Below are 12,893 nucleotides of genomic sequence, written 5' to 3'. Positions count from 1 at the left end.
TAGACTGTATAAACACGAGTATAGGTTCTCGCAACCGATCTGCAACATTAAATAGGTTAATATTTGGACACGAGTATACAAGTAGACTCGTGACCGGGCCGCAAAATGTTAGCTGACATCAGACTGTATAGTTAACCCTTTGATTGCGGGACGACTTTTGCTGGAAATTCTAAAAGACGTAAAAGTGTAAATTTAAAAAAAAATATCACCTTATAGAGATTGACAAAACGAAACTTTTTTATGTGTATAATTTGTTTATACGACGTTTAGTTTCAGAGATAAAAAATTGTAAACTTACAAGACCTTTTTCTTGAAATTCAATTTTTGCAACGAACTTCTAACTTTTCAATTTTTATTTTCAAAACCTAAACGTCCCACGAATAAACTGTAAATGTAAAAAAGTTTCGTCTCATCATCTCCTATAAGCTGATATTTTTTAAACCCTTTGTTTAACGAATATAAACATTTCTCTGAGCCCGATTCTCGAGGACGCATATATACGCCCTTCGCAGTTAAAGGGTTAATTAAAGAATCACACGAAAAATTAAGCTAAAGTACTATTGTTTTGATAAAAAATATAAGGTATTGTTTAGACACTCCAACATATTTTACTTTCTCATATTCTAATGTGGCAAAGGTATAATAATACTGTTGGGTTTAGACAGGGTAACAGATTTAAAAATGATGTAAAGTAATGTCTTGATTACCGAAATATTTTTGACAATCATCACTTTCAATAGAAAAAAAAAAACGATCTTAAAAATTGCATCAACTTAATAACATCAATAATTTTGATTCACCTAATTCTAACCTAGAGTATCCATATTATTGGGAATTCAAAGATTTGAGGTATATTAATACACATCCATACGTTAGCTTTTATATCAAAATTACCGTTATTTACGATTACAATATCCTTTAGAATTAAAAAACATACAATATAGAAGTACAACAGCATATTAGTATGTCAAAATCGATGTACACATAAAAATTGCTTTGGTATTCGATTCAAAAAAAAAAGTGCATTTAAAATTCCTCCCTCAAAAGATTAATTTTTAGTAAAAAAAAAATATAATTTACTCCAATTGAATGTACCTAACACATTATCAATCTATTTATGTGTTAAAGAAACTGTATTTTTAAAAACTGATGCAATATCTGTAATCACTATGTCCGTTCTCATTGGAAGTGATGATCGTCAAATAATATTTCGATAATCGAGACATTACCTTACATTATTTTTAAGCCTGATACTCTGTCGAAACCCTTTAAAACGAAAACCTCGAGAAAAAGATACGATTAACCCGCTGCGAAGCTGCAATTTCCCCGTGTAAATATCAAAGACGGTTATGGTGTCCTCGATTCCCTCTCTCGGTCGCTTTTACCTTCGGAATCTGCGGTTAGGATAAGGAGAACCGTTTATCGACGCGTTTGCATGCAGATTCGCCACTGACGATAACCAATGACATGGAAAATTGAGTTTTTCACGAAACGGTGCGGATAAAATTGGAACCCAACTGCGTGTGATTCGTGTGTTGATCGTGTTCTCAAAGTTTCCGTTGGAATAAAGTTTCATACCACGTCAAATCGGTGGAATTTATAATTCTGTGGGTTAAGTTCACTTATTTTATAATTTTGATATTTGTACTCAAATTGAACATTAATTGCAACTAACGTAATTATAATCGAAAATAATTGTGTCATTCATTAGGAATTTTTATTATCTTATATATAAATCAATTTTTTAAAGTCTGGCCATAAAGAAACCAACGCATTTGTTCAAACAATTGCACAGAAAATGGTTAGATACAATTTTGTTTTTTAACCATTTTCATTTACTATTCATACGTCTTCACCGTTAACTCCAGAAATTACATTCTTATCCGTTTACTTGTTTAATGATTATTATGTATTGAAAAATGGTTGCACTCGACTTGAAGCAGGCATACAATTTTGAAAATTTCGAAAAATCCTTTGTCCAACATTCACATATATCGTTAAAAACTTCAACAAAGCAAAATTTCAATAATATCTAAAACGTTACTCCAAAAAATGTCCGACTTCGCCTAGAATGACTCAATCATAATCGACCTCTAATTACAACAAAACGTAACTGCAATTCAGAATTAAACTATCGATCGTAATTAACGTTCAACTGCAGTGGAAATCGACAGCAATTAAATCTTTGATTGATTGAAAATGTAATTGATGATTGCCCAAGGCTGCTCCAAACGTATAGGAGCAGCAAGAAAACACAGAAAGGTCCTTCATCCGCCCCGATCGTTCCTCCCATGTGTGCAAGAAGTGAGAAATCATCGTTAAAACGTAGCAACTAGTTTATTCGATCAAGCACCAGCGAGGTGACCCGAGACTCCGAAGTCACAGGGCATCGAAGGCAACATTCCGAACGACGTCGTCCAATTAGTCCAATTTTTCGCGACTCGTAGCTATCGCTGGTAAACGAGCGTCACTCGTAGTTCCTTTGGATTTCTTTGATTTTTCTTCGTCCGGTTTCGTCTATCCTGTCCGCGTCCCCAGCGAGCGTCGCGACGGAAAAGACGCCACCGCGCGCTTTGCTCGCGCATACAACTTATCCGTGGAAAAGAAGAAGCACGCTGTACAGCTCCGTAATTGGTGCTCGCGGCTAATAGCCCATTGTCTGCCATAAAGAAGCGGGAAAAATGTTTCATTTATCCGTGACGTTTTCAGAGCCACCATCGGTAGAAAACACGACGTCTACGATGCGTTTCGGAATACAATACCGAGCGATGCTCCCCGTCCCACATTAAGCATTCGTCGATCGGCTTTTAAGGGGGCATCAAATTATACCCGACGATAAATTTTCCCCTGTTGCTCAGCGCGGAGACAAAGAGATACCGTGAGCCAATAAAACGAACGATAATATCGCAATCATGGATGAAACCGTTCATTTTCCAAGATCTCAACGAGTAATTAAACGGTTTTCGATTTTTGGTTTGAAATCGTCTTTGGAATTTTAACCCTTTGAGTGCCAAGGAGCGATATATCGCTGCTCGAAACTGTAAGTGCTATAACTCATTAAGAAATCAATTCTGCTTTACGAAAATAAGCAAAAAAAAGAAAACAGAACAATAAATTATGTTTATTTACAAACAAAATTCAAGTTCAAGTTTTTGTGAAAATATTTTCTATATACAAATGTATTTTTTGTGAAACCTATAACGCTTTATTTTTATTATTTTAGTAGTAAAGGAAGTCTAACATGATTTTCGTATTGTTATTAGAATTAACCGTAATATGCATTTTTGTTTACAATCATGCATCTTTGATTAAAATTGTCTGGCATTTCTCGGATATGTACGAGAATTTTCTCTGGCACTCAAAGAATTAAGGTAGACGTTTTCGTTGACACGTGAAGCAGAGAATGTTGTGAAAGGTGAACAAATGTTTTGATAAGCTGTATTATTTTGCTCGTATTCATTCTAAATTAGTAATTACGATGTAGAGAACAACACTTTCATGGTAGGTAGAGCAAAACTGATGATGAGTAGTCAGTGTTTTAATTTGGTACAAAATGTCTCAAATGTATTTTATTCAAAATATGATCATGTTGCACCATTTAAATTTTACAATAATTCTTCTTTATACTAGGGTTAATCATCATGAATCCTAACAAGAGCCATATCTAAAATTTGAAATTGCATCCAGAAGCAGTCTCTCTAATTATCAAATATTTGTATATATATTATAATACAGCACAATGAATGAAGAATCTACAAGGGGCTCGTAAATTAAGTAAAAATAAATAACAAACTATTAACCTGTCCAATTGAATGACCATCGAGAATATCGCCAATCACTGATTAGTAGCGAAATAAACTAACCGGAAATCGTGATCACTAAATTTAAATTCCATCTAAGGCCGTTCACTCCAGTTGTTCAGTATACATCACGGTGAATGAAAGAATCACAATGGGCTCGTAAATTAAAAGTTGTAAACAAAAGCATCCTTGACAATACCTCTGAGTCAGAGACGACCAAAATTCTTATATGCACAGATAAAAGTCTGTATATCAACGAAGGAAGAATAAACAATTTTATATTAGGTTGTCCCAAAAGTTTCTTCCATTTCATTAATAAGTAATGCATTCACAATATTTTATCTCTGATGTTACGTTATTGAATTGCTTACGATTCATTTTGCTCCACTGCTGTTACAACATTAACATCTAAGAAATCAGGTTGTCTATTCATGTAAACATTAGCACACAAAATAACTGAGTGCAAGTCACGGAAGAAACTTTTGGGACAACCTAATATTTGCTATTAATAAAATAATATAATTGATAATAGATAATCAAAAATATAACTGTTCGATCGAATGAACGTCAGGAATAAATCTGTCACGTTTGGTAGAAACGGCTTAAGATATGACCACAAGTATGATCTTATCGGATTTGAAATTATAAGTAGTGAGAACTGTGCTAAAGTTACTAGAATTTTAAATTTCAAAATTGAGTCAATTTAATACATAATTCGTGGAATCTGTCACATTTTATGAAATATTCTTTCTTCTGAGAAAAATGGAAATATTTCTTAAACTCTTTCTAACACAAAATAATCACAGAAAGTTCTATTCATTATGTATTATCATAACATAAATTATCCTTCCTTCATCTCTGATCCTCGTAAATTTCGTAAATTTCGTAAATTTCGTAAATTTCTCTAAAAACTCGGCTCAGTAAATATACAAACTATAATTCAGATTCATAGTCTTGACTTTTATTTATTTATTATGATACATTATTCAAAACTGAAATAAAGGAAATTTGTTTGCTATGATTCACCAAGGTAAACTGCATAAATTGGAAAAGATCGGTCCATCAAACTAGACTGTCAAATTCAAACACACCTTGTGATTAAAATATTTATTGCTCTTTCTGAGAGAAGTGGTAAATATTTCTCAAACTCTTTCTACCAAACGCGAAAGTAACCACAAAATCCTTTATTCGTCATTCATTATCCCAACACAAATTCGCCCATCTCTGATCGTGCTAAATTTCATAAATCGCTCGAAAAATTCCCGAGAAATTCATCCCGTTAAATATAATTTCCAGCCAGAGGCATCATCCCTCTATTCATTTACTTGAACAGATTAATTACAAAGCTGTCGAGTGTGTGCACGCACGTACCTTGACCGCGAAACTCAGATCCCAGATCGAAGGCACGCTGTCGCCGCGTTGATCGATGCAGCCGGTCCCGCTGGAAGGGTCATCACACTTCCGGTGTCGGGACAGCGATGCGACAGGATCCACAGAAATTCCCCGTTTTCCACGAAACGCGCGCACCGGAGTCACAAGGGGTAACGAGGAGACGATACGCCGTACGTGGGGAGGAGAAGAGCGAGTACCGACCAGGTCCGCTTCCGTTTCTCACTGAACGCGCGTGAACCAGCGACGGTCGTCGGCGCGTTGCTGGTGCGCGCACTGTGACATGTCAGGTGGCGATTTTCGTCTGTCGGGCGAAACTGGCGACGAGAGCGGAAGCTGGCCGACTTGAACCGACCGCGCAGGGTGGAAACCGACGCGAAGGAAGGAAGGAAGCTAGGATCAGCAATCGATGACACCGTCGGGGATTAGACACCCGTGGAACGTGTCAGGAGTGGACAGAAGGCGGTGAGGATCCAGCCGCGGCGAGCGGAGGCGCGCTCGGGGGAACAGGGCAGTGGCTTGGCTCGGATCAGACTGAGCCGAGTCAACCGAAGGATCCAAGATATGCCTTTACCTTGCGCGCCTTCCTTTCCTTCACCTTTCCTTCGCCGCGAGCCCTCTCTCCCTTCCACGCGCGGACGTCCCCTGCTCGCTCGCTCTGTTAATCGTGATAGCGCGGACAGTGACGTACCCAGGCCAGGTCCTTCGCGCTCTCGAGCGTGCCCAACAACGAAATTGCGCCGCGTCACGCGACCGTCCTGAAACCTTTTCGACGCTATTGGTCGCCTCGATCCGCTTGCTACCAATTCCTGGAATTCGGGCCCGAAATTCTTCCGGTTTTTCTTGGAAATTTCCGCGTCGATTCCTGGGGAAAATCGGAAGAAGAAAAAAACTTGTTATGTTTACGTTTTGCTATCAACGTCAACGGTTGGGTAGACAATGGATTCGTTTGCGACGATGGTACGCGAATAGTATGTACGAATTAGAGAATATTATACAGACAATTGATGTTGGAAAAATAATATTATATTGGCAAAATTTATATGTATAATATTATTTCTATGTTGTGATTATTGTATATTCTTTATGCTTTATCAGGATGTGATGTATGACGGTATTATTTATTACATATTATGATATACGATTGAAATATTTATGTGTAGTATAAATATGTATTAACATCACATATTATACACATATATAACATACTGTATATATAATGTTAATACATATTATTGTATACATATAAAGCAGTATATACTATATAACACACAATGGTAATTAAATAAAATAATATTTACAATACCATAGACCATTATCTAATTGAATTAATATATTATGTAATATTATCTCTTGTTGGTTTAATAACCATCAAACGATACCATCGACCCAATACATTTATTGGACATAAAAGCCACAAGTAAATGTGCTTCGGTGTGCTCCTGTTCGGAACATTAAGTAACAATACAGAGTACCCAATGAAATAAAAGTAAACACTGTGTATAGTAAAACAGTATAAAATTGTATAAACAAAAAATGTTTAGTATGAGTAGTACGCCTGCCTAATTTCTGAAAAACATCATCGTCCATGTCGTTAAATATAGATTTGCAAAGTTGTTATTAAAATTTCAACAGTGACATTTTATATGAATATTTTATATGAATTATTATTACTTGCACTTCTTATTTGTAGTGAGATAGTCTAAGTCTTTGATAAGAACATAACTTCTTATTTTGTACTTTTAAATCAATTTCCACGAGACAATGTTAAAATTAGGGAATATGAAAATATTTAGGTTGAATAAAAATTGTCAACACATACAGTATTTTAAAAAGCAATTTTGAATTATAATTAAACGACCAAAGATTAATTATACTCCGCTAAAAATTTGTCTTCGTTGAGGAGATCAAGTTGGTGAAGTTTGAGAGACACTGTCTTATTATATGACTAGATGACGTCAGATATGGAGTATTTGAATATTAATATTCCGTCTATGTCGAAACATACAAGTGCAAGGGGTATAATTGTTTGTAAAAAAATTTTCGTAACTGTTTTCCTTTTCCTCTGACATCTTGGTAAGAGAAAGGGAATATTTATTTGGCAACAGAAGCACAGGAAAACAGAATAAAACAGGAAAAATTTTTCGTTAAAAATTAATTTTAATAATTAATTTCCCGTGTTGTATCTTCCGGACACCATGTGTGCACGTGGTTACGCTCACGTTGCGTTACATTGACTACTGTAGTAGTTCTGGCGTGCACGGATTTAATTGATATTAAGAACGTTGATTTTCCGTTTTGTACGTTCTCTGTAATGAATTAATGCAGGTATATGATACGGTTTCTGATCATAAATAATCTATGTACGTTTTCTCATTATATTTCTTATTTTCAATTGTTATTTATTCCCAATGAAAATTGTTTACAATCTCAAGAACTTTAAAAAGCATTGGTTATTTTTGTGTTAGTCCAACGAAAGAAATTCTTCTTTAATATAGAGTAAAAATGAACAAAAAGGAAGAGTAAAGAGTAGAAAATAGACAAAATAAAGAAGTTTGAACACATGATACTTAAATAAAAATCAAAGAAAAGTAAAGAAAAGAACACAAACAAGAAATAAAACACGAATAGATTCTTTAATTTTCATTTTCATAAAAGACCACGAAGCAATGTAACTCCAATTGATAGTTATAACGAATATTGTCGACCAAATATATTCTAGGATGAAAGAAATATCAGACCTGTTCTAACAAAATTTAATTAATCTTCCTAAAGCTCACAAATCCTAATCGAAACTGTTTAAATTTTTTTTACTTATAGTACCACATTTATTTCGACCTGAGACTCATCTTTCTTCCTCATTACAGTACATTGTACTCGCGCAATCCGACTTGCGCGGTGTTTGATTTATCTACAAAACTTTGAAACGAATTAACTACGACATCCGAGAACTTATTGTATAACGTACGGGTGAGAAGATGAGACCCAGAGGAACCCGAACCACTGTTTAAATTGTACAATATATACCTCTGGTATCCCTCGGGTCTCATCTTCTCATCCGTGTGCAATACATGTTATTCATCCAGAGCAGTAAAAGCTATGTGCCTCAAAGAGGATACGGAAGAATCGAAAAATTCGAATTGGAAGTAATACTTCCTACCACAAGTACATCAATACAGTACAGTACAGCAATAAAAGTAGCATGGAATATACCGTGATTAAAATTAAACGTAGAAAATTAAGTCGTTTAAATGTCCATCACTACGCTAGCAGATGAATATTGTTATTAAATAATAAAATCCTAAAGCTCCTGTTGAATAACTTTTTATTTCAAACCTTGCTGCGAGATTAGATCAGAATAACAAGTTTAAGCTAAACAATATTTTAGAGCAAAGAGTGAAAGTGTTTAAGAATTTGTAGAATTAAATAGTTAAAGAAGACTCGGCATTTTTGAAGCAATAGCAAATCAATATCACGTTGTGTAATACCATACTCGCAGTTGAAGAATGTGATACATGCATTGCAATGTACAAAGATCTTGAGTACTAAGCTCTGAAGAAATTCTTAATTACTTATTCATATTATGTTCGAATAATATCTGTTCGTACGATGATTTTGCTTTAAATGTTTCGATCAAATTATGTATCGAGTTATCCTTTTAATTATAATTCAAATTTTTGTTTTGCCATAAATCGAAACAATTACACAACCCAAATAGTCGAAACATGAATAAAATAAAAGCTCGTTTGATAGCCTACAAGTGTACGTCTTTTTTTTATACGACCCCTTTTATTGTCTTAGATCTTAAATAATAAATTATAAAAAGAATTCAAGCAGTCGAAACATCAACAAAGTAAAACCACGTTTAAAATATAGCAAGTGTATGCCTTCTAATATATCCTTTTGCAAACCCTTTATTGGCTCAAATCTTAAATAACAAATAATAAAAAGAATTCAAATGGTCGAAACGTCAATAAAATAAAAGCACGTTGAAAACGCTCCAAGTGTGTTGCTTTTTTGTATATCCTTTCGCCGCTTTAGATCTTCAGTAATAAATAATAAAGTGAATCGAGTAGACTTTTCCTACTGCTAATTAATTCAGCGCTGAAAGGGTTGAATCGAAACGCGCGCCCTTTTAGCAGTGAACGTCCCAAACTAACGATACGGCACTGCGTGTAAGCACAGGCATAGCAAGGCGTCTGCCCCCCGTCCCCCTTCTCTTAAGCGCTACTCACCTTCCTCCGTTGAGGACCACGGGCCTCGTGCCCACCATTCTTCCTAATACTTTGGTACACGCCACGGGGAAAGAAGCCTCATAAAAACGTGCTGTCCCATAATGTCCATGCAATCAACTTGACTTCCTAAAAATAAAGGGAACGCGCGACAGGATTAAAAGAAGAAGAAAGGAATTCCTTTTGAGTCGTCATTCGGTGAACGCACTAAGCCACTTTTCTGAATGATACGGCTGCCGGGGGCACCCGTCTCAAAGGGGTTTTTATTACCGAATTACAAGTCACGGGAGAGAGGATAGGGAAACCGGGCAATTTATTTGCGCCGAGAAAAGAACTAAATTGACGCGGGAGCGTCCTATTTAAAACAGGTGTCATGGTTGAGTGTTTCAGCGAGGCACCGTGGCGCATTTAAACGGCGCCGGCGTTCTTTTGCAAGCCCTCCCATCAATTTAGAATTCTAACCGAAACTGACGTTTATTAAGTTGCTCGGTTACTCCCGTTTGCAACATTTCCAAAGCGTTCTAATGAACGGGTAAGCGGGTGCTAAATAAATAAGCATTATGAATTATACGGGATTATAGACTGAGAGAAGATCTACGTAATTGTTCTGCTGCTTTCGTTAAAATAAGCCGAGTAAATCTGAAAAGTCGACGTTGATAATCTTCCAGTACTGCCAGGTCCGACATTGTAATATGAAGTGTCGTGAATTATGAAATACGCAGAGTGCGCGTCAGTTTATGCGACCTTGTGAATGAAAACGTCTTTGCAATTCTAAAATTTGGATCTTAGGATAAGTTCTCTTAACAAATTTCGATAAAAACCTTGAACAACCTTAGCCCTTACATAGATCTTATATAGGCCTTCTAAATATGAACTATATTTTTGTAGACTATTAACAAGTTTTGTCTATGTTATATACGTTATCTTATATTTCATTTCTTTCACTAAAATATCTTAGTCCTCTGCATAGTATCAATACAATAGTTCTTGCAATCATACAATAGAATTCGTCTGAAAATACCTACATACAGAATTATATATTAATTTCTTCTACCATAGAAAGCAGTCAAAATTTAGTATTTCGCTTATTACTTAACTCAAATATGAACTTCATAGCCCATGTGTTTGGTCTCTTACGAAATATGTGACATCAATTGGAGGTTTCCAATTTGCAGTCCCTAATTTAAATTCCATAATTATTCTAAAGATAGCATTAATTCAAATTCAATAGTGCTGCCACCTCTAAATTTAATGAGTAATTAGAACCGACACTGTCGATAACACACTTACATATCTAAATATTTCTATAAACCTAATGCAGCCATTTAGTGGAAGAAATAACGTAAAATAATCATTTAAGAATATTATCAAAAAGAACAAAAAATTCAATAAAATTATTCAGTAAAACAAGGAAATCCCAAGGAATCTAATCATTGTTTACATAATGTTGTCGACCATCATGCTTAACTAAATGCTCAACTAAACTTGTTGTAAACTTTTATGCCTGTTATTTCATGTTTTAAAAGTTTTGTGTTGTGATACATATACTTTTGTTAGAATCTGCATGTAGTGACATCTAGAAAAAGGATTCAAATTGAAGTACAGTGTAAGATTACCATCCAGCTGATAACAGTCTATACAAGGCTCTATTTTACCAACCAATTCGTGCTAAGAGTGGCGGTAAACTTAAAATACTAAAATATGACTTATGAAAAAACTATGTTGTCGCTAAGAACTGTTTCAATTATGTATGAATAACTCCTCACAGATTTATCTTACATAAAAGAATGATCAAAAGGATTACACGAAACTAATGACAAGAACATTGAGTACAAGAGTAACTCGACTCGAAAAACAGTGAAATAGGAGTAGTAGTAGAAGATGGTAGTGGAGAAGTTGTCAAAGAGTGCAGAGAGTAAGGTTGCATGATTGAAAGGCTCCAAAAATTGTTTGGCTCGTTCATTCTACTTTAAGACTATAAACAACATCGACATGTCTATCACTCTCAGTATATACCTAGTATTTTAATAAATAAGTACGTGAATAATGCATAATTGACTATTCTGAACTATAGCGAACGTTTTCTTACGTATAACCTTGTTAACAAAAATGTAATTGAAATTCTATTACCCAAGATCCTGATCCTGAGATAACTGCGAAGAACTAGAAATATTCTTTCAGAATTAAAGTATATTTAGATAGATTTATGGATTACGTGGAATAAAATATTAGAGTAAATTTTGTTTACAAGACCGAAACACGAAAAACCGAGGGAATCAAATATTGTGCGATATCACTGCTTCCTATTTGTTTTATATACCGGGGAAGATAAAATTAATACACATTTCAAAAAGAAATCGTAAACTATTAGGAAGATATATACGAACAAGAAGTACAATTTATCATTACCTTTTATTTATGCACTGCACACTGACACAATTCGTTAGCAGTCGTCCATTTTCACGCGGGAACTGTACTAAATTATCATACTTCGCTAAGAGAGAATTAGACTCGACAGTACTGCCCCCTTAAGCTTATAACGAACTCCATCGGTAAAAAGCTATCTCGAATAAATTTCTATTCTGTACAAACATAAGTACTCGTTGGGTTATAAAAGAGACGAAGAGGGACAATGTATTGAATAATACAATTACAAATGGCAAGAAATTATGCAGTTTTAGTATTACATATACTTCGTTACGTAAAATAGAAAAATCCCAAGGAATCTAGTAATTTTTTATATAACGTTGCCGACCATGCCCAACTAAACTTGTGTATTTTGTGAGGGTTAGTACGTGTTCCTGTTACTTCATGTTTTGATACTTTTATGCCGTTGACGTGTGCAGTTTTATCAGAATATGCAGTGTTCATAACGTCCAGAAAGAGTGTTCAAATACCTTTTCCAAAATACATATAAGGCCGAGTGTCGACGTGTAAAATGGCGTGGTTCGGTGACGGACTGCCTAGCTTGTCGAATTTAAAAGGACAGATAACAAATTTTACGAAGGAAGTCTTATCAGAGGGCATTGTGGAAGAAATAGGTACGTACTATTCCCTCTGTATCACAACATAACCAAAGCGAACTGCCATTTGTTGTCCCGGAACATAGCAGGTTACTAACGACTGTCAATATAAGGGTCTGTTTTATCGACCCAGTTCACGTTAAAAGTGGCGGGAAATTTAAAACCCGTTAATATAAAGTTTACAGCTATTTTTTTTTGCTGCTTAAATAATTAATAAATAACTCTTTACTTGTTTCATGTACGTAGACGAACGATCAAGAGCATTAAACGAAGCAAACGAAAAGTGCGTCGAACTGCAAGAATTACTCAACTCGAAAGACGCTGAAGTGAGTATAATTTTAATTTTTAACAATATTCCTTATTATAAATACCTTTTTTTTTATCGTAAATATTGATGCCAAGAAGTATAGAATAGTAACTACGAAATATTATGATTGAAGCTTAATGCA

The 12,893-nt window shown here is 35.0% G+C and overlaps 2 protein-coding genes across 2 annotated transcripts in view; one reads left to right on the top strand and one right to left on the bottom strand.

Annotated features, from left to right (window-relative positions):
* The window catches only part of LOC128888013 (band 4.1-like protein 4), a 128,242-nt gene extending 122,210 nt beyond the window's left edge, over window positions 1–6,032 (bottom strand). The window contains exon 1 of the mRNA XM_054144594.1: window positions 5,172–6,032. The gene's annotated coding sequence lies outside the window, so the exon portion shown is untranslated. The remainder of the gene's footprint in view (window positions 1–5,171) is intronic.
* Window positions 6,033–12,185: 6,153 nt separating this feature from the next.
* LOC128887990 (thyroid receptor-interacting protein 11-like) overlaps window positions 12,186–12,893 on the top strand; it is an 82,311-nt gene continuing 81,603 nt past the window's right edge. Inside the window, exons 1-2 of the mRNA XM_054144540.1 lie at window positions 12,186–12,462; window positions 12,691–12,770. Of these exons, the coding sequence (XP_054000515.1) occupies window positions 12,360–12,462; window positions 12,691–12,770 (183 nt within the window). The 5' untranslated portion in view covers window positions 12,186–12,359. The remainder of the gene's footprint in view (window positions 12,463–12,690; window positions 12,771–12,893) is intronic.

The sequence above is a fragment of the Hylaeus anthracinus genome, unplaced genomic scaffold, assembly GCF_026225885.1.
Source record: "Hylaeus anthracinus isolate JK02 unplaced genomic scaffold, UHH_iyHylAnth1.0_haploid 11989, whole genome shotgun sequence".
Classification (NCBI taxonomy): Eukaryota; Metazoa; Arthropoda; class Insecta; order Hymenoptera; family Colletidae; genus Hylaeus; species Hylaeus anthracinus.
The sequence above is the reverse complement of the archived record's forward strand: the minus strand, read 5'-3'. Positions and strand labels throughout refer to the sequence as shown.